The 22,301-nt window shown below is 42.0% G+C and overlaps 1 protein-coding gene across 2 annotated transcripts in view; it reads right to left on the bottom strand.

Moving 5' to 3' along the window:
• Positions 1 to 22,045, bottom strand: part of LOC146347024 (desmocollin-2-like) — a 38,226-nt gene extending 16,181 nt beyond the window's left edge. For both annotated transcript variants that reach the window (XM_084849633.1, XM_084849632.1), the window contains exons 1-9: positions 21,495 to 22,045; positions 15,672 to 15,756; positions 13,832 to 14,034; positions 12,235 to 12,345; positions 8,460 to 8,615; positions 8,134 to 8,278; positions 6,206 to 6,381; positions 3,439 to 3,573; positions 2,620 to 2,805 (exon numbers count right to left, since the gene is read on the bottom strand). In XM_084849633.1, coding sequence (XP_084705759.1) covers positions 2,620 to 2,805; positions 3,439 to 3,573; positions 6,206 to 6,381; positions 8,134 to 8,278; positions 8,460 to 8,615; positions 12,235 to 12,345; positions 13,832 to 14,034; positions 15,672 to 15,756; positions 21,495 to 21,572 — 1,275 coding nt within the window. In that variant the 5' untranslated portion in view covers positions 21,573 to 22,045. The remainder of the gene's footprint in view (positions 1 to 2,619; positions 2,806 to 3,438; positions 3,574 to 6,205; positions 6,382 to 8,133; positions 8,279 to 8,459; positions 8,616 to 12,234; positions 12,346 to 13,831; positions 14,035 to 15,671; positions 15,757 to 21,494) is intronic.
• Positions 22,046 to 22,301: the final 256 nt, after the last annotated feature.

Below are 22,301 nucleotides of genomic sequence, written 5' to 3'. Positions count from 1 at the left end.
TGTAAGTTAGCATCATTTCATCACAATTATCTAATATTCATAGCAAAAAGAAACAAGAAAAGTAATATTTTTTTCTTTTAAAAATCTGATTCCCCCTTCTGAAGGAGTTTGGGGACAGACTGTCCCTTCCCTTGGTTTCAGAGGCCTCTCAGATAGATTTGCCAACAGAATAAGAATTTTATGGGCTTTCTGCTGGCCAAGTACCTTTTCACCTGCCTTAAAAAAATCTGTTCCTTCTATTCTTGCCTCTAGTTAGGTACTCAGTGGAGGAAAACCAATCCTCCTAGTTCCCCCTCTCTTTGTTGTTGTTGTTCAGTCGTTCAGTCGTGTCCGACTCTTCGTGACCCCATGGACCATAGCACGCCAGGCCTTCCTGTCCTCTGCTCTCTCCCAGAGTGTGCTCAAGTTCATATTCATTGCATCGGTGATGCTATCTAACCATCTCATCCTCTGCCATCCCCTTCTCCTTTTGCCTTCAATCTTTCCCAGCATCAGGGTCTTTTCCAGGGAGTTTTCTCTTCGCGTTAGGTAGCCAAAATATTTGAGCTTCAGTTTTAGTATCTGTCCTTCCAATGAGCAGTCAGGGTTGATTTCCTTTAGGATTGACTGATTTGACCTCCTTGCAGTCCAGGGGACTCGTAAGAGTCTTCTCCAGCACCACAGTTCGAAAGCATCAATTCTTTGGCGCTCAGCCTTCCTTATAGTCCAGCTCTCACAGCCATACATTACTACTGGGGAAACCATAGATTTGATTATACGGACCTTTATCAGACAGCCACTTTGCTTTCCCCCTCTGTACTTTGATACAAAAGGGCTTTACTGAACAGCCTATGGAAGCTCAAAGAAGGCTGTAGGGAGAACAGGAAAGCAGCTCCCAGCAGGCCAGGGGCAGGGAGGAAGCGTCCTCAGCCATCATTCATTACCCCTAACGTTATTAGGGATGACTTAACCTCAAGGGCAGCATATGATAGGACAACCTCCATTAAGACCCAACTGATGTCCTGAGATTTGTTTATGGGTGTCACGATCAATTGAATGTGCCCACCCATTCTCAGCTCATAAACTTATGGTTTGGCTAGCTTCTAAGGAAGGCTGCAATATATCACATGCTTCCCTCAGCACTAACCCAAATGTTAAGTATCAGTTCCTAAGCAATCATTGTGATAGGCTGGGACCACTTGCTTTCCTTCAGTTTAAATCTCCATTTGCAGACTCATTCTTAGCACCTGTGTGCTGAGTTCTGCTGCTAGGGATATTCCCCAGTAGGTTCAGGAAAGTGCATATGCACTATTCTCGAGCCACCTCCATTTTTAGGTTTTGGTGATAAAGCATGCAGTCAGTTTGACGCTCCACTCTTATTGGCAAGTGCCAAATAGACATTTAATAGTAGAGAGACTTTCTTGTCCTGCCTGACACCTCTTCCACAATGTTTATCCTGTTGAATATATGCGGATAGACTAGAGCTCAAAAATAGGATAAAGTTAAGAAACACTTGCTTTTCAATGAACGCTTGGTACTCTAATCTCATTACCATCCATCAGGTTTTCCAGTAATTTCAAAGGAAGCAAAATTAGCCACTTCCTATGTACACTAGTACAAGAAAGTGGGACCTACACCAAATGTTGCAGTGTGGAGGACTGCTGTTTTTTATTAATCAATTAATTATATTTCTATACTGCCCAATGGCCAAAACTGTCTGGATGGTAAAACTTTTAAAAACAACTTGATAGAACATAATACAAAAGTTTCAAAAGTTTAGAACTAAAGTATAAAATCGGAATGAAAATAAAACCTAGCAGCAGTGCAAAGATTTAAAATACAGTAACAGATTCCAAAGCAACAGAAATACCAAAATGCCTGGCAAAATAATATATTCACTTGGCACTGGAAAGACTACAGTATAGGTTCCAGGTGAGCATCTCTGGAGAGCTTATTCCACAACCAGGGTGCCACAACAGAAAAGGCCACCTTCTTAGTAGCCACATCCCTCATTTCAATTGGTCGGGGTTCCCAGAGAAGGGCCACTGTTCAGGGTTCCTGCCACTCTGTACCAGCCCTCCTCCCCTCCCCCACTGCCTAAAACAGTCAGTCAACATTCCATGGCCACTGAGGGTGGTGAAGGTTCCCCCTCAGTGTTTTTTCCGAAAGATTTTTTTTTAACCTCTCTCTTGTGCATGGCTGCCATTTTGGTTACATAAGCAACAGCACTCAAATACCGCAAACTGGTAATAGAGAGAATGATGAACCACACTGAGCCATGATACACAACTGGAACTCTATTGTGTGATCCTTTTTCCTTTCATGGACAACAGGGGGTTTTGTGTGTGGTGGGGTAAGAGTCCATAAGAGAAAAACTACATCGGCTTTAAAATGGAAAAAAGACAGCTAAAATATGTGGTCAATGCACAGATAATTATCTGGAAAAATTCATTGCTGAGGAATAACGATACATTTCAGGGAGAACAGTTCAGTTGTAGAGAGTCAGAGGTTTTAAAATCTGACTGGAAACTATTGCTAATTTCTGTATTCGCCAAACAGGATTGGAATCTCTTAAAACATACTAAAATGCTTATGAAAACATATCCAATTACATTTGATATCTTTTCTATCTTCCATTACCTTTTCAATACATAAAGTACCAATATTTGAATTCTGATCCTTATCAATTCTGAAAGCACCATCTTCATTTCCCTTTATAATTTTGAAGACAACATGCCAGGCTGGTGTTCCATGCGCATCTTTGTCTATGACACCAATGTCCACTACTTTTGCACCAATTGTGTTTTCGGGAACATATGCTTCATACTGAAATAAATAATATTTTCAGATATTAATTTTTATTATACATAGTTCAAGAGCATGTGGTCATAGTTCCAAGTTGCTGGAATCGCAAAGAATATTAATTTTGTATACACATGTTGTCACATTTGTTTCTTTAAATCACTGTGGATTTATAAATTATGGCCTAAAACAGTCTTCCCCAGCCTAGTGTCTTCTAGTGTTGGACTGCAACTCTTATAATTTTGGGAGTTGCAGTCCAGCATGTATGGAGAGCATCAGGTTGGGAAAGACTGACACAAAAAAGTGTAAAAGTTAAGATACAGTGCCTTGCGTAAGTGGGAATGTGGGAAATTCAAAGGGGGGGTGAATAATTATGCAAGGCACTGTATAATTCAATCATCATATTAATATATCAATTCCTGACATATGTATTTGCCTCTGTCTTTCCAGCAGAGAGTAAAAGATTGTAAGAGAGCAAATGGCCTGGTAGGGAAATACCTCTGTTCTTGTTAAAGCTGATGTAACCAGATTAGAGTTACAGGCTGTAGGCTTGGACACAGAATTATGAAATTCATGGGAACACCAATAAAATTGAAAGCAAATAATACATGTTCAAAAATGTAAATGTTATATCAAGTTTCAAAATGGCAGACATACCATGCCATGTTCACACATGGGTGCATGATCATTTGAATCTTCAATTTGAATTACAGCTGTTCCAGTATTGCACAAACCAAAGCTCTGACCTGCCATATCTCTTGCTTCTATGTATAGCACATGTCTGTCTACAACCTGAAAGAGAGCATAAGAAACAGTATATGAACATCATTCATGCTTATAAAGAGAGTAATGAAAAAAGACCAACGGACCACAAGATCCTTTTGTTAGTGACTCATTGAAGTTATATTGTTTTCTATGCCAACTAAACAAATGCTTTTAAGGCCACTTATGCAGCTTTCCATAAATTCACTTGCCTCCTTGCCGGTGGTGCGGACCCTCTCCCTAGCTGCTGAGCAGCCCTGCATTTCAAGGAAAAGACCTGCTTCGAGGAGAGAAACTACCTCTTTTCCTCACTACAAAACACTTGAGCTTATAGCTTCAAAAGCAACAGACATGGTAGCATGGGAAGAAACGACCGAGTGAAGATGCTCAACACTGATAGTTTGAACTAGCCCCTTTTTCACTGGTATGCCTAGCTATTCATTCATTGGAAAAGTGGGCTCACAGCACCTGAAGAATCAGTCCGCTTTTAATATAGCATTTGTCCTTATCCTAATAGTGTCAGCTGTGAACCAGGAGGTGAAAGTTCAGATCTTGTCTTGGACATAAACCTATCAGGTGGCCTTAGCGAAGCCACCATTTCTCACCCACCCTCATCCACAATACAAGAATAATACTACTGAATTACTTTATAAGACTGCAAGGATTACGGAGATAAGCTATGTAAAGCACTTTGAACATTCTAACACTATATGAACTAACACAAAATCTGTATTAGTATTTTCTAACTCGTTCAGACAAGTCTGCTTCTTTGAATAACTCCTGCTGATCAGGAATGGTTGGGGCTGCTTTTTGTCCCTTGACAGAAAGCAGAGACCTGGACTCTTAGAAACCTATGTATATATGTGTGTCCATGCATGTGCACAAGAACATGAAGCTTTGGCTTGGTTGGAGAGATGTTTGCTTACAACACATATTGAGTCCATTCTAGTTATCTATCACATTTACTCCCCTTACAATTGTGGCCTCAAACTAAGGGTTTTGGAAAGTAATGGTAATCTTGTCCTCTCTAGCTCATTCCTCTCTACTGAGTCCCTATCAGAATTTGGATAGGAGCCTTAGGCACACTTTCTATCTTCAGCTTAGAAACTCAGTGATGAAGTAAGGGAGCCACCTGGTTGCAAGCATGGCACATGGTTTCAGCCCAGCAGCACTTCACCAAATGCACTTCTCCATAGCCTTTCATGAACCACCATGGATTCATCAGTTCTGTCCTAGTGTCTAGCGACTGACTCCCCTACCACGCATTTGCAAGAATCCTTCACTGAGCTCTTCATCTTTTGACCTGTCTTTGTAACTTCAGTGCCCTGAAGAAAGCAATGTTCAAGAAAAAAAAACACCATATATGAATAAATGCATGTTTATCTTCCAACTGTCAGTCATATTAAGCTATTGTGCACTGCACACACACATTTCTCTAGGGTGCGCATGTGCACGCACACACACACACACTAAAACCCTGACCAATAGATGAGAGAAGGCATGTGTCTGCATACTCACTGCATCCATACAAGTAGCACCATACCAGGCACTACCTCCCTTTAGAAATGGACTGTATATATTGCAGGATCCTAGGATGCTGATCTTGCAGGATGAGCAAGCAGCAGTGTTGTGCCTGGTCCTTTTACCATAAGGACCAGGCACAGCCTTGCTTCTCCCTCTCCACACAGTGGAAGTTGCTATAAATTATTTCTTCTGGAAATTCTGTGCCAATCTTTGCTTGGCTGAATGGGCTGATTCATATTTAATTAATTAATTGATTGATTTCCTGCCTTTCCACTACAAATCGCACACAAGGCAGCCAACAACATTAAATCTAAGATAGAGTACAAAATTATGATTAGAACATAAAAATGAGTTAAAAACTTATCAATACAAAATAAATTAAAACAGCACCCACCAGTTAAAACCTACTTCAGCAAACAGCTTAAAAGCCAAACGCCTGTCTGAATAAAAATGCTGGGCTGCTGGTGGAAGAACAACAAAGATGGAACAAGCCTGACAAGCCTCCCTTGTCAGGGAGTTCTGGAGCCTGGGAAAAGCCACCTAAATGGCCCTCTCTTGCCAGGTGTGTTTCCAATGGTGGCAGGAGAGGGAGAACGGCATCCCTGAAGATCTTAAAACTGGACAAGCTTGTATGGGAGAATACAGTCTTTCATACAGCCTGGTCCTGAGTTGTGTAGGGCTTTCTAGGGCATAACCAGCCCTTTGAATTGTGCCTGAAAACAGAATTCTAGCCAGTGAAGCTGTTGTAAGAAGTGAATCACACACTCCCTATAACCAGGCCCAGTCAATAATCTGGCTCCCATTTTGTAGATCAGCCGAAGCTTCAACTGCTTTTCAAAGGCAGCTCCATGCAGAGTATATTACAGTACTCCAAATTGTATAGAACATCTACAAATTGCCTCTGAGGAAGAGTGATAGCCCAAAAGGGTAGGACACAGAGTTTACAGACTAGAAGTACTGCAACTTTCTTCTTTTTGCTGGTATACTCCTGCTGCTGAAAAGATACCTCTCTTGTTTTTCCCCATATATTCATGTGTCCACTACCCCACCCTCACCATTCTGATCCACCGATAGACACAATACTAGATAGACACAATACTAGATGACTACAACATTAGATTTTTTTAATAAGAATTACCTCTCTATCCAAGGTTGGGGATGCCAAAGTAATACAAGCTGAAACTGGATTTATATTAAATGTACTGCCACCTCGAATAGGTACAGGATCCTGGCCCACAATTCTGTATCTCAGTTCTGTGTGCAATGTACCAGGTTCATCTCTGTCTGTTGCAATCATGTATCCAATAACAGTGCCTGCATATACAAATCGTCATTACATTTTTAACATTCCTCTATAACATACTCCTCAAATTATTGAACATCCAGCCTAAATCTAGCCTGTTGCATATAAACAAGACAAGCTGATATGCCTAGAATATTTGAAAAGAAAACAATACAGAATTATTTGCTATGGCCTTAGTAAACCTATGATCACAATCCACGGGGTACTGGTGCAACAAAACCTCTGTTCATTCCATTAGGGCTAACACCAGACCGGCTGAAAAGAACAGAGGTTGTACAGCAGTGAATAGCACCTTGGACTATTAACATTCCGTAAAATTCTGAGTACTGTATCAACACATTTCATATCAAAGAGATTCCTAACAAAATAACCTGCTTAAAAATGGCAGTAAGTGTGATGTTTTTCTCACATTCCATAGCATAGGCCATGCTAGAGGTGCCAGCAGCCATGGATTCATTCTGATGGTGTGTGTACAATCTGTCCAACTCTGACAGCTGCACAGCTTTGCTTTAAGGCTTCACTATATCAAGCTAAGGGCTGTTCCAACCTGTGCAAAGCCAGGTCCATTTGCTGGTACTTAATGAAAGCAAGTCTCTCACTCTTCAAACTAGGTATATTTTTACAATACTACAGTGCCTTTAAACATAAAAGGACAATGCAAATATAGACTATTCACATCAAGAAAATGTTCCATAGAGATGAATCTGCATGAAAATTTAATATTCTAATCAGAAAGTTTTCGAAACCATGATGGGGAGGGGACATAGTTCAGTAGTACAGCACATGGTTTGCAAGTAGAGAGTCCTGACTCCCAACCGGCCATTCACCCTGCACTGGCTTCTGGAGGAAACGGCCTAGGGTGGCTTGCCCAAACAAGGGGCCTCCGGACTAAGATTTTTTTGGCTCAGCCAATAAAGCCAGCTGAAAATTACAGAGCCTTGCTTAGAGAGTTATGAATAAAATATAGTATATATATCTTTGTTCAATTTACACCAGTCACAACCCTATCCATGCCTACTCAGAAATAGATCCCATTGAGTTCAGAGGTGTTTACTCCCAGTGGTAACTGGGTACAGAATTGTGTCAAAGTCCCTCCCAAAAGCACTGATTGGAACACAAGGAAATCTCTGGTAAAGACACACGCTAACTGGAAGCTGGAACTGTCAGTCACAAAATGCCCTTCTCCTCTGCCTCACCCCTTCTCTCTGCCTGACAACTTCCATTTATGGAGAGCTTGAAGGAGGTCCAAAAATGTCTCCAACAAAGGTATCCAACAACAAAAAACTACCAAGACTCCAATGTAGTTTCAAAGCCTTGGAGCCAGGCCACTTCACCCCTGACCAGCTCAGCTCACAGTCACCTCAGATACTGAGACAGTCCAAATACTCCCAAGGAAGGGATATTTGCCTCAGACCCATGCTTCATCTGAGACAAATACACAGCCCTAAAATAATACAAAATTAGTGTAATTATATATATATTTGTCAGTTTTCCAACCTGCCATTCCAAGGTGATGGAGCAGTCAATACTTTAAAAACCCAACACTATATACCTAAAGAAATCAGAATTACCCAACAATGGCTTAACCTCAGCCAAACACCAGTCCAACAAGAGGACTGACAAGGCAATATCTACTCAGAAATAAGTCCCACTAAATTCAATGGGGCTTACTCCCAGATAAGTGAGTATAGAATTGTAGCCTAAAGTTCTTAACATTGTATAAAACTAATTGAAAGGCCTTCTTGAATGATATATTTGCTTACCAACTCTGCTGCTTTCAACAATATTAAAAACAACAGTATCTGGGTTAAAAATTGGGGGGTTATCGTTGTCATCCTCTATTTTGATCAAATGTACAAGTGGTTTTTCTGGAGAATAGCCATCTAGTGTCCTTGCATGGCAAATTATCTGTAGAAAAGAGAGGAAGTACTTTCAGTTGTTTTCTGATTCATATATTCAAGGTTAAAAAAATAACAAAAACTGTTGATATATTGTTAAAAACAGTTTCCATGAATAGTGAACAGAAATTATAATAATGTATTGAACTGCACATTATAATTTTTTTAATTGACCAAGTTAGCACTTGTACCTGAAATTCTGAATATTCTTCCCGATCTATTGCGTTATTAACAAATAGATTTCCCGTTTCTTTCTGAATGAAAAAATAGTTTAGTGGTGGTTCATCAACGCCAGGGCCACTTATAGAATAGGTGATGTTATACTTTTGAGCTGTATCAGAGAAGAGCTATATAAAAAGAATAATGTATGAAACAAAAGAAAATCATTATCACTTTGCATCCTTTATCTCAGAACTGAAGTATAAATCTGTCTCTAATTTTCTAGTATCAAAATTAGTTCAGACTTCATAAAACATGGAAAATACCTGGGCATTAAAATTATACATAGTATATACATTAGAGAAATTCTGAACACATTGTTTGGGCTGTGATCATAACCCCATGGAGGAAGCAATCCTGGGGGACATAGAATATTCCAGATTCCTGGATCTGAGGCCAGAGACACCACTCTGACCATAGACCCAGGAGTCCAAGCTCATTTTGTTTTCATTTATATTCGTTGCTATACCACCCAACAGCCAAACCTCTCTGGGTGGTTCACAGAAATTACGACCCCCCAAAATACAACATAATAAAAACATAAGATAATATCTTTAACATACAAAACTTAAAAACAATTTAAAACCAGTAAAAAACTACAATAAAATACCAGGACCTGATAAAAACAGCTGACATTAAAAGCCCCATCATATTCCATCAGGTAATCACACCAAGATCAATAAGTAATAAGAAAACTGACTGAACCTGCAAACCACAAGCTTATTTGAAGCTTCCAAGGATCTTCACTGAATGGTTCATATGTGTGACTAGATACACCCTTGGCCATGTGGAAGGGCATTGTAGCTAATATAGTGCTATATTAAATATTACATGCTGTGATTGTGTAAAAGTGTTGTCTCAGCAGTACTCCTCAAAAATATTCTGTCTTCGCCAGGTAGTTTCACTTTAGCCAACCTCAGCTGCTCCCTTCCAAACTCTATGTCATTCAAACCCAATTTCCCAAACCTCCTGAGAACAGAATCTATCCAAACGAGCCTACGCTATGGTTAGCACAATGGGCTCACATTAGCCCATATTAGTTTACTTTGATAACTTGGGAAAATACAAATTTTAAAAAACAAGCTCCCCTTTTTAAAAACTATCAGCTCCCATCCCATTCCCCCAGCCCCACACAGCCAGGGCAGAGAGAACCATGCCGGCTGCTTCTATGAACTTACAAATGCGACTTCGTACAGGGGTAAAAGGGGATATGTTGATGGATGGGGAGGGGTGGAGACTGGGAATGCAGGGATCCGAGCTAAGCCCGGCCATCCCCAGCACAATGCGCCTCCCGCTCTGCACTGGATACTTGTAAGCCTCTGAACTTGGAGGCTTACAAGTACCCATGGCAGATCCAACTTGCAAGCAAGCCCTATTTGCTTGGATGGAGCTAATTTTTGCTTAGAATCACTTCATCTGGTAGAATTAACTCTGTAGTAACTTATTGACTAATATTGTTTTGTCAAATCTACTTGTTGGTATATGAATGCCACTAAAAAACATACTGGTGGCCAATGCTGTATTCTAATTCAATTGGGAAAAACAAAAAAAAAGGACACACACACAAAGTAAGTACTACAGATTCTATTGGGACACTTTGTATGCTTGCTAGCTGTGCTGTCAATCCTTCGCTAAATGCCAATGGGGACTGGCAGGAAAGCAGTTGTTTATAGGGATGATGTCAGAGAATTCCGTGATGGATCTCGGTGAGGCCAAATGCCAGTGCATTCAGCCCCCCCGAAATCCATCGCGGAACGGCCTGCCACACCCCCCCCCCCGCGGATCCCCCCCGGGATGAGACTTACCTGGGGTGGATGTTCCGGATGGCGGCGACTCCAGCGGCGGTGGCTGGTCTTCTGACCAGCTGCCGCCGCCGCCATTTGCAGTCTGGTCTTTTTCTTTTTTCCCCCCCATAGACATGATAGGCTACATAAAGACTTACGTAGCCTATCACATCTGGGTTTTAAAAAAAAACACACATACGCAAATTGCGGCAGCTACAGCTGCCGCCATTTGCATTCCTTATTTTTCGCCGTCTTAGTCTATGTCAATATTTACGTAGACTAAGACGAAGAAAGGAAAGGGGAATGCAAATAGCTCCCGCTACGCTATTTGCGTTCCCCTTTCTTTTCTTCATCTTAGTCTATGTAAATACTGACGTAGACTAAGACGGCAAAAAATAAGGAACGCAAATGGCGGTGGCCATAGCCGCCGCCATTTGAGTACGCATGTTTGTTTGTTTGTTTTACCCAGAGCCCTCCACGGCCAGAAATCCAGCTGCAGACAGCCCTGGCCTTGGCCTGGCCGGCTACTCCGTGGAGCTGCCGCAGAGCACAGCCGGCCGTCGAGGATTCCGGGGGGGGGGAGGACCGGATCGCCCTCCCCCCGTCGAGGATTCCGGGGGGAGGGACAGAACGCCTCCCCCCTACCATGAACAGAATCCGCGAAAAGGTAAATGACTTTCGTACATCCCTAGTTGTTTAGCATACATCTGCAGCCAAAGACACCCTGACAAAAAACCTGTTTTATTTCTAGAAAATAAACCTATTTTATTTATTTACTTCTAGAGATCCCAGCATGCAGTGTGTGTGTGTGTGTGTGTGTGTGTGCATGCGCGCGCATGTAGAGATATAGAAACAGATGTATATTAGACAGACTGCAAATCCCATTCTGTTCTATTCCAGAGTGCAAGGATAGCGTACAATAATTCCCAGTTCTGTCGTATCTCAATATTATGAATCAGAAAATGAGGTTTGTGGCTAGCATGGGAGCAACACTTGGTATCACCTCAACTCAAGGGCTGTTTGAGCTGTTTTGTTAGCTGTTTCAGAGACAGTGTTTTATTTAACTGAGACAGCAGAAGCAAGAAGATATATCTGAGTAGTACTATGATAATTTTCTTGATCATAATGTAAACTTGGTCAAATATTACAATGCTAAAGTGTGTTCTGTGGCTAGCATTTCTTTTATTCTATGACAATAAGCAGTCCAGATCTATCCCTTTAGCATTATTTGAACTGAATTGTATTAAATCACTGTACTAATTCTGCTTATAGCTGCACAGACAGCTAGGTTAATGGATGACTCAATTACATTTAGATCTGTTCTACTCAGCTCCCTAGAGAAAGTGTTAGTAAACCAAGTTAACATACTACTCTTGCTCCATTGTTACTTGAGAAATGGACTGGTGCTAAAAATTCATTGCAAGCTATACATCAGTGAATCTCAAAGGACAGAAGCCAACATGCAGGAATCTAGCCCTACTTTCAATAAATGATTTTCTGCGATATATTCACCTATGATCAGCTCAATTAATGTCGCTATCCAATATGGAAGTAGCTGAAATACTATGAGGAAATATTAAGTGGTTAGACTGTAGAATCTTATCGAATTGTCACAGACTGGGTGCCTTTTGATGTGTGAGGTCAGTTCCACATCTGAAATTGGTCTTGAGTAAGAAAGGTGAGCACATTATACACACAGCAACAGACTGCACAGCTTTCCTATGCAAGATCCTCTTTGGGCCTGATGAAAAAAATGCTGCCAGACTGATGTATAACTGATAACACATTGACCTAGCTGAATTTGTTCATTCATGCCCAAAGCCACTCAAAAGTCACAGCTATTTTCCTAAGCTAATAGCTTACATAGGTTTTCTCCTGCTTATCTTGTTCATAAAGCATATGTTCTACAGGTAATATAGAAAAGAACCTTTTCATATAATTTGCCTGGCTCATTAAAAGTTACCTGTTGAATTTGCATTGGGAAGCCCCCCAGTGAGTTTTCCATTATAGTGGTTGGAACAGGAGCCCATCTTCGCTTAGTTCGTCTCAGAACAGTCTCTCCTGTTCTGTGTGTCTGAGTTTAGGAGACAAAAACAAACAAAACTAACATTAGTAATATACTAGTAATATGTATATTCCCTATTTTTCCCTCTCTCATACAATTTATTTTTCCTGTCAGCTTTCTCCAGCATTTAATCAGGGGCTCTGATCCAGGAGAGGCTCCCACTGGTGGAAAGGTGGGGGAGGTGACTTTGGCCAATTTCCCCTTCCCCCTACAGTGCCTTTGTTGTTGTTGTTGTTCAGTCGTTCAGTCGTGTCCGACTCTTCCTGACCCCATGGACCATAGCACGCCAGGCCTTCCTGTCCTGCGCTCTCTCCCCAAGTGTGCTCAAGATCATATTCATTGCATCGGTGATGCGATCTAGCCAACTCATCCTCTGCCGTCCCCTTCTCCTTTTGCCTTCAGTCTTTCCCAGCATCAGGGTCTTTTCCAGAGAGTTTTCTCTTCGCATTAGGTGGCCAAAATATTGGAGCTTCAGCTTCAGTATCTGTCCTTCCAATGAGTAGTCAGGGTTGATTTCCTTTAGGATGGACTGATTTGACCTTATGCCCCCGCAAAAAAAAAAATCTGCTCTGGAAACTCAAGGAACCTTCTGGAACAGCTCTGAGGGTAGTGCAGGGGAAATCATCGAACACTACTTCCCTCCTCACTTTCTGCCAGTGGGAGCTTCCTCTCTATCAGAGCCACGGAATCCACCTGATTTTTCTCTTTGAATTGCCATGACATTTTGTAAAGTGGCTTTTAAATTCCTCTGCTCTGTGCAACTGTTTTAACATTTTCATTCTCCTATGCCCATTAGGTTTCTCACTGCCCCAAATATGGTTTCCCACCCTTGAATTTTAATGTCTTTAATTAAAACATGATTCCTTATTTGCTACACCAGTTTTAATTGGAAAGAGATTAACCCTTCATCTCTACCTCATGTAAGCACTACAGTTACATGCTATAAGCAGAACTAGACATAACTGGAGCTGCACGACTGCTGTCAAAAGCAGCAGAATCATACCTCTTCCTCCTCTCCCATCTATTTACCTCATGTGTTTTATAGTACTAAACATGACATCAGCACACTGCAGGGTTTCCTGCTCCTTGTGCAAGTTCCCTTGCTCCCACTCCATTTCATCGGCTGTTGCTTGCAGGGGCAAGGAAACTCACATTGCAGTTGTGTCATGTCAAGCATTTTGTTTTACTAACAAGAGGGGATGAGGTTGCTGCTTTTAGCGGCAACCACGTGGCTTCTAGTTCCAATAACACCTGGTTCCAAACTCACTACCTAGATGTAGGTTGGTGTGGTGGTCCCTGCGAAGACATTGGGATTAAACTGGCTTAAACACAAGTATCCTATATACATTTTCATCTGAACTAGGAAGGCAATGATAGTGGTTCAAATGACAACATCCATGACATCAGTTAACAGCTAGATTTGCCTACTGAGGAAGATAACTGAAATGTACATTGGTATATATAAAACATCTTAATATAAATGAATGTAATTTACCTTTTTGGGTTGTGATAGCAAATTGACATGTATTTTCTTTAGTTGAGGATCCTGCAAATTCTTAAGCAATATGGTAAACGTTTTCTTCTCAGAAGACAAAGAAACAGCCTTTGCTGTGAATATAGAACCATCTTGTAGAACTATGAAATCAGGATCACTTGAACTGATCACGTCAGAATTCCTAAGGCACTGTTCCAGATTTACTGTATTAAAAAAAGGAAAAACTATAAAGAAAGAAACTAAGTAGCAAAGAATAATTCCTAATTTTGCTTCCTAAAATCTTAATTACGTGTTGTTTAGAAAGAAGTACAACTCCCAGCATTCCCCAGCCAGTGAGAGTTGTGGGACTTTCTTCTGTCTTTTACATGCATAAAATTGCAAGCTAAACGTGCAAGAATGAACATGTATATTCCTGCAATGACTGAAGTCTCTGCATAACTTGTGACATTGGACTGGAGGTGACACCGCATCTGCCCCCTCTTCCTAACAACGTATTCAGTGACATGTCTTAGGATGGGATCATACATTCAAGTTATCCAGTTTTCCATTTTCATATGTTTAGTAGTCAGTTAAGCTTGCTTTAAACATACTTCGAAACTGAGTGACAGGGGGCTAAAACCAATGTTACACAAGCAGCTTTCCTTCCCTTCTTCAGCCCTCTGCACATCTTCTACCTCCCACATCTTCTCCAGATGACTCCCCCAGCCCTCAGGAGCAGATTTGGAGGTGTTTGGGCAGGTGCAGGGATGACAGGTAATTCAGTGTGCTAGCAGTGTCTGTTCTGATGGCAGAGAGACACCACTGGATACAAGCCATATATTTAGGTATCTGGGTAAAACATTTTACAGGCCTATTCACTGAATTATATGCTGCTGACCATTCCCCAAAGTAATGTGGCTAAAATCAACCTACTTGTAAGGGGGGGAAAATGGGGTGGGGGAGTGCACAGATTCACTTTTGCTTGACTGCACATGATCCACTTTTGCTTGACTGCACATAAATAACTAAAGCCTCATTTATTTTGAAGTCATCTAGATACTCAAGTGCCAATCTAATAAACCTAATGTTATCCACCCAGAGCCCTCAGAATGGTGCAGGCTACTAATCTAACTAAGAGCAAACAAATAATAAATCTGGTCACTGATGAGAATGAGGCCCTCAAAATTAAAAAAAAAACCACGTTTTTGGTAGTTTTGTTGGCTACAGCTGACCTGTTCTTAAGTGGCATGTTTTGTTTAGTATCATTATTGAAATAAACTTATTTCCCCACACTTAAGAAACTAACTTCACCATCTTATGCATTCTGAACAACTTCCTGCTGTATTCAATGCAGCCAAATCCCTAGTAAGTGTATTGAGGAGTGCAGCCTTGGACTTCAGGCTTATGCTCCGTAGCTTGGTGTCAGCCATGTTGAACAGTGGGGCTTACTTCCAAATAAATATGCATGCATAAATATACAATATTAACATAGCAAAAAGACAAAAACAAAAAACAAAAATGAAAGACATCACTGTAAAAACAACAGAGAAGAGGTTCTAGTGCAGGGGTGGGCAACATCCGAGGGTCCAGATCCCAATTCCTCTCACCCAGCCACCAGGGATCAAACCCCTGCCATGCTGCCAAATGTGTCACTAAAATGTGGTGGGCTGCAGCAAAAAAGGCCCATTTTCTTTAAAATGGCCCCTTTTTGCTGCCATGTTGCCAAATTTTGGCAGCAAATTCAGCAGCAACAGTGGAAGGGGAATTAAACAAGGCCGGGGGGTGCATACAGCCTGTGGGCCACATGTTGCCCATCTATGCTCTAGCGATTTGTCTGAAAGGTATTCTTTCAATGTCTCACCTCTGCCAATTAATGTCCCTGCCCCTAGTTCGGAAGGCACATTAAAAGTTACTTTCTTGCAAGCTTCACAAAGTAAATTTAGTATCTGCAGGAAAAAGAATGAAAGTTACATTTTGGTTATGTTTATACGTACAAAGCTACAATCAACAGGTGCAGATCTAGTATACTCATATAACTTTTATTTGTAGATTAGTTTTTCCATAATTTCAGTCATATTAAGGAATATAAGCATCCCATGTCCAAGCTCCCCCAGTGTTTAAGAATGGATGATTGGCCCTAAATAATGTTGGCAGGGCTTACATAAAGCTTCCCCATCAACCATGAGCTCCAAATGATTCTCCACACAAGAGAGACTCTGGCTCAGTCAGGTCCCCACCTGCATGAAGGAGCTCTATGCACATGTAACAGTATGCATGGAGAGCCCTTTCCCACACTGTCCATGGATGGTGGGGAAGCATTTCCATCATGGTCATGGGGGGGTACAAAGCTTTTCAGGGTGACCCCAAGACCCTCTCACACATTCCTTTAATGAATGGGGGTGTCATGTGAACCCCCCTAATGCATAACGATATTGATATGAGAAATGAAAACGAGATGTTATGGTGCAACAGTATCTACATCATGTTGCACTGTTACATGCACAAGATTATGTCTCAAGCAGCTGTCTCCTGATAAATGGCTTTACAGAATTGCAAAGCCATCATCCAGCTTGGAACAGACCAACATACTGTAGATTTGCAGCATACAACAGTGGCCTGCTCCCAGTGAGATAGCAATGTTGTTAATCTTTACAGAGAAAAGAATCACACTGAGAATATTACCGTGAGGGGCACCATCCTCCCTCTCAGAATATTTGGAACAAGTGGAGCCAATAGCCAACTTATCAGATAGGTGTACAAAAGAGCTGGGAGCAGTGTGGTATAGCTCTGCCCCAACGCTGCACATCCATGCAGAGACATGCTAATGGGGCTGCATCTCACATGAAGCCTCCCCCTCCCATCTACAGATGTTTGAATTCAGTGAAATGGCATCAGTGGGAGGGGCTGATCAGCATGGCCCACGTCCGGTGCTCATGTTTGCCTACCCAGTAAGTTGAACACCCGAACAGGGCTAATGTAAACCTGAAATGTACAGTTCCACATAAAGTCCTGTATGAAAATGCCTCTTAATCCAAAATTCTATAAAGGTCTCTGAAGAGCCCATATTGCATATGCCTTTTGAAAGTTTAACATACAAAAACTATCAGATGTTCTGTTCTCAGAAAGACTTTGTGAACCAGTTCCCAACTGAATCAAGTGATCAATAATAAGTTGATATTTGTAGAAAGTAGATTCATTGTTTTTTGTCAGTAGGTTATTAAATGCAAGGTAAAAGACTAGGTGAGCACTGAACAAGCATTTCAGAACGTTGCAGACACAACATATTAAAACAATGGGCTGGTAAACTGGATTCTTAAAATCCAATCCAGGCTTCAAAGTAGATACTGTGATGATAGTTTGCCACAAATCTGGAAACATGAGGCCTTACTAGAGACAGTTACAGAGGGTCAGCAGATGTACATCTTGGGGCAGTTGTCCCAACATAACAGATATTGTCTGGCACTGCAGCCACATTACCAGATAAGTGTGGTGCCATACTTAATGAGAAGAGCTGCCTGACTGTTGTCAATGAGATATACACAAATAGTGGAAGCTTCTTAAGTCTGACAGGCAATAATTCAGCTTGGTCGTTAACAGCGAGAGACATAAGAAGGTCTGTAACATCCTTTCCATGATATAAGGTGGTGTCAGATGAGATGCACAGTATTCAGTATTTCAAGAATTTCACTCCAAACATTTCTGAGGCTAGTGGGCTCTAATAATTCCAGATATGGTGGAATAATTTGCCTCCATAATATGCCTTCTTTGAGTGAGTCAGCTGGTCCTCTAGATTGGACATGACCATTTCAGTAATGAAGGAACAAAACTAGCAGTTGCAGCTGCTCTAACAGGTTTTCCAGGGAGGTCTTTTCAGTAAGCTCCCTTGAAGGAATATCAGTAGAATAAAGAGTGATTAGATCACGGAGGCCACCCAGGCTGCCATTGCCTGCAAGAGTGTAGTCACTGAAATGGGTGCAGAATATCAACCTTCCAGGCAAAGGACCCTCATTAGGAATGTATTTCAATATGTTAAAATAATACTGTGTTGTAAGTTTCCTGAAAGCAAATAGCAAAGTGGCAAACAGTGATTTTACATCAACTTGAGCCAACATACCAGGACAACTCCACTGGAAAACATTGCCTTTTATGGAGATGGCATCACAGTCTCATTAATAGCAGCACTTGACTTGTTGGTAAGTAGTAGGATGGATCTGTGCATTACCTATTTCTTCAGTATCCTGAAAATCATGACTGGCAGACACCTCCCCCACAGAATGAGATTTTCAAAGCCCATTTTTTTCTTGTCTTATTGTGACATCAGTACCTTCTGCTTTTCTAGTGCTACTAAAGGTTTGGTATTACTAAATGTATCTTTCAGCAAGTCATGCTTTTCAAGTGGGGATTTCACCTAATCAGAAAAGGATTCCTTAGCACTACTGAAATCACTGATCTACAGCCACTTCAGTGGACCATTGCTTAAGAGAAAGCCAGCTTGCCAGCCTAAGGGGAAGATTTTCTCCTGCTGAAACCCCCCCCCCCCAGTCTGCCACTTAGCACCACACCATGTGAACTGTAAAACATCCATTACTCTCATGGATCCTCTCCACACAGAATGTGCCAAGAACCCTCAGCAGGAAACCTGCAAGTCTCCAAATCACTGGCAGCTAAGGCATCACATTGGATTAGGTCCATAAGGCCAAATGTAAATAGCCAACTGTAACATTCTAGCAGCTTAGCCAAAAGGTGAGGAGGGAGACTACTGGATAAATGTAATCGCACCTGTAGGGTTTTCAATACAAACACTCAATCCCAGGGTGTCCAAATTCATCTGCTGCTGACTTCTCTATACAGTAATCACTGACAGGGAACTAGGAAGGGGATTTGATGTGTGTGTGGGGTGGGAAGGAGAGAGAGAACCAACAGAACCACATATTAGAAGCACTCCAAGTGACTAGGAAGTGAATTTAAGAGAGCTTCAGCTATTGGGTGGTACAGAAATGAAATGAAATGAAATAAATAAATAAATGTATTTTTACAAAAAATACTTTAGTGGACTGCTAACAAAAGTACTTTGGATAATAGTCTGTAATGGAATATATATTTAAAAATTACCAATTTAAATGTAATAATTTAAGAATAAGACAATTGCTATCCTATCTAAATTCCAATTAAGCATTGCAGTCTTGTGTTCTTATGTAGTCCAGTGCATTATGATGGAAGTAGGTGGGTTCGTGATTGGTGCAAAGGATTGTTAATTGCATGAAGAATGGTCTTGGCATTACAGCTATGACAATACAATCCGCATGGGTAATTTGAAGAGATGTCTCATACAAAGCAATAATCACAATTAAACCTACTACAAATTAGTCATATTGAAGCCAATTCAACTGAATTCCAGAATGAAGGATTGCACCCTCAGTGTACTGGGGGCCTGTCCACCATTCTCTGGATGTAGAGCTTCCAGAGAAAGTGCTATAGGTTTATGAAGATCTCAGTAACAAAGGGAGCCCATTATTTTCCATGAGATTACGATGATCATGAAAAAGGAAAATTCTTTCAAATTAATGCATATTTTTTTAAAATAAGAGGCATCTAGAAATCCTTAGAAGTAAATGTCTCTTCATATTAGCAGACATATTGTTCATAAAGGATTATGAGTTCAATTTCCAGCCTCAAAATATAGTTACATAATCGCCCCTTTTTATATAGATCAAAAGAGGATGTATTCTATTATAGTTTATCCTTATATTAAAATGTGTTTGAGGATCAGTTCAAATAAGATCCAGAAGGGAAGCTGTACTAGTCTGTTGCAGCAAAAAACAACAAAGAATCTTGTGGCATCTTAAAGACTTAGCAAATCTATTATCGCGTAAATTTTCACAGACACTGTCTACTTCATCAGATGCATACAAGCATCTACCAAAATATCAAAAATAGAGAATAGAGTGCCCATGAAAGCTTATGCCATAATACATTTGTTAGTCTTTGAGATGCTACAAGACTCTTTACTGGTTTTGGAAATAAAATAGTCTCTCTCTCTCTCTCTCTCTCTATCACACACACACACACACACACCAAAAATTGCTTTTTTTTCTTTTGCCTTCATAACATACAATTTGTATTTGACAAAGGGTTCTTAATTTATCCATCCTTCCCTAACTTGGTAGATGCCTGCTTAAGAATGACAACTCATAACAGGTAAATATGACTCACTTTACAGTATACTAAAGAACTTATTTTCTACAAGAATGACATGGAGTGGCCATCTAAAAATTACACAAACATTTATTTCACAATACTACATTTTACCACATTAACATTTCTCTCAAGTCCCACATTTACTTATGACTTTATTGTTCCACAAAAACCTCTGGCTATAGAAACTAGGCTCTTAGATCAATCATTCACTGATCGCAAATGGCCAGAAAAATGCAGCCCAAAACAGAGGAATGTAACAAGAACAAAGCCTGTTGTTCTTATCTAGACTTGAGCTTATTCTTGCCCCACTTGAAGTTTCAGTTCATTCATCTTGCTGATTCTACTACTGAAATGAAATCACACAGATTAACCATCTGGCTTGAATTTACTTCTCTATTATATGGTCCATGACCATAAGAGACATTCTCTGGGCAGATTACAAAAGCGGACATGTAGCCAAGTCAAATCCAGCACATTTCTTTTGAAAAGGTGCAGGGGGGGTGGGGGAGAAATCAAAGAAACAAGTTAACTGGAGCCATGGCAAAAAAAACCCAAAAAAACTGCAAAATAAATGCCAGTTCTTTCAAGGCACACGGATTGCCCCACGTTATACCGTAGTGTCGCAGTGCCCTAAAAACAAAGAACATTTCTCATTCCAAGACAAAACTCCATAGCATTGTGCTCTGGCAACTTAAGTGTATCACTATTACCCTAAACACACCTGGATACAACCACCACCTTCTCTTGCTCGTACATTCCCCACCCCCACCTCGCCAAGCAACGAAACTCAGAAGGGGGGGGCGACGGGGGGGGCTCTGCTGAGGTCAGGCCAAGGGAGGCCAGATTGCTATCCGCGATCTGATCATCTCTTATCACCAGTCGCCTGCGAAACATTAGTGGCAGCGTTAGGCAAAACTAGAGACAAGGGGTCACTTGATCTTCACTTTGGAGCAAACACGCTCATTCCCTCCTTTAAGGGCACAAGCCATATTCCGCGGGCCTAGTGAGAACCGTCCCCCTCCCACTATGAAAAAGCCCCTCAGAGCTTCACAGCTTATCTCGACGGATTTTTCTCCCCGTTTTCCTCTGTGTATGCGCGTGTGAAGGGGAGGAGATAAACTCTTCGAACAGTTTTTATAACTGCAAGAACATTTAAAAAGAAAACAAAAGAAAAAAACGACAACAGCGTTCCAACGTGTGCCAGCAGTCAAGGAGCCCTTCCATTCCCCCCGCCCCCTCCGCAAAGAAGCGTCGGTTCATTGCTATTTCCACAACACAGCAACTCCCCCCGAAACACGCGCCCGCACAAGGCCAGCGCTTTGCCGACCGAACTTGGCTAGTCTACCAAGCGCCTGCTTGGGCCAGTACCGGCTGCACAGCCTGTCCGCTTCGAGCTACAGCTCTGGCAACTTTACGCGCCTCTCTCGCGCCGCCGCCCCTTCCCGCGCTCGCTCAGGCGCGCTCCCATTCCCGAGGTCCCACTCACCAGGAGGCCGACAAGCAGCCGGAGGCACGCCGCGCTGCCCAAGCCACCTCCGGGCCGGGCCCTTCCTAGCGGGGCCATGTTTCAACGGGTTGAGGGGACTGGCGAGAACCGCGGCTAACCGGACTCGAACGGTTAGCTGCTGCCGACGGTGACCAGGTGTGGCGGAGCTTCCCCGTCCGGCTCAGCAGCTGCAAGGGTGGCGGCGGCGGTAGTGGATCAGCAGGAGGAGGCGACTTCGTTTTCTCCCTTTCGTCTCCTTTTTTTTTTTCTTCTCCTCCTTAACTCCGGCTCCGGCTGTCTCCTCCCGTCCGCAGGAGGATTTTGCTCCTAGCAAGGGTGGGGCAATACAAAGGGAGGCGAGCTTGCAGCGGCGCTTCTGAGAGAACACTTTTAATTAGGAGTGGGGCTCTTTTTTTTTTTCTTGCCTGCTTTCTTTATACTTGGCCAAGGTGTAGAGCAGGAAACTCCCTTGGCCCCAACCCCGCCCCTGCGCTGGGTAGAGCGGAGATGCGCTGCTGGCGATTCTACGCCCTTCCCAGCTGCCTCGCCACGAACGGGGCGGGGAGCGAGCGAGGTTCACACGGGCAGGGCGAAGGTGGAAGGCGCGGCCTCCGCGTAATTGCCTCAGCCTTTCAGGTTTCCCTTTGACGACCAGGGCTGACTGTTCAGGTAAGCCCTGGCTGCTTTCAGCAACGTCGGCCTGGCTCCCCTCCCGCGCCCAAGCAGTTTAGTTTGGAGTTGTTTGTTAAATAACTCCTACATTCCGACGGAAGTCCCTACCTACGTAGCGTAGTTTCCATTGTCCTG

The sequence above is a fragment of the Heloderma suspectum genome, chromosome 4 (assembly GCF_057233095.1).
Source record: "Heloderma suspectum isolate Gila_16-S chromosome 4, 16-S_ref, whole genome shotgun sequence".
NCBI lineage: Eukaryota > Metazoa > Chordata > Lepidosauria > Squamata > Helodermatidae > Heloderma > Heloderma suspectum.
This window is presented reverse-complemented; position numbering and strand designations above follow the sequence as displayed.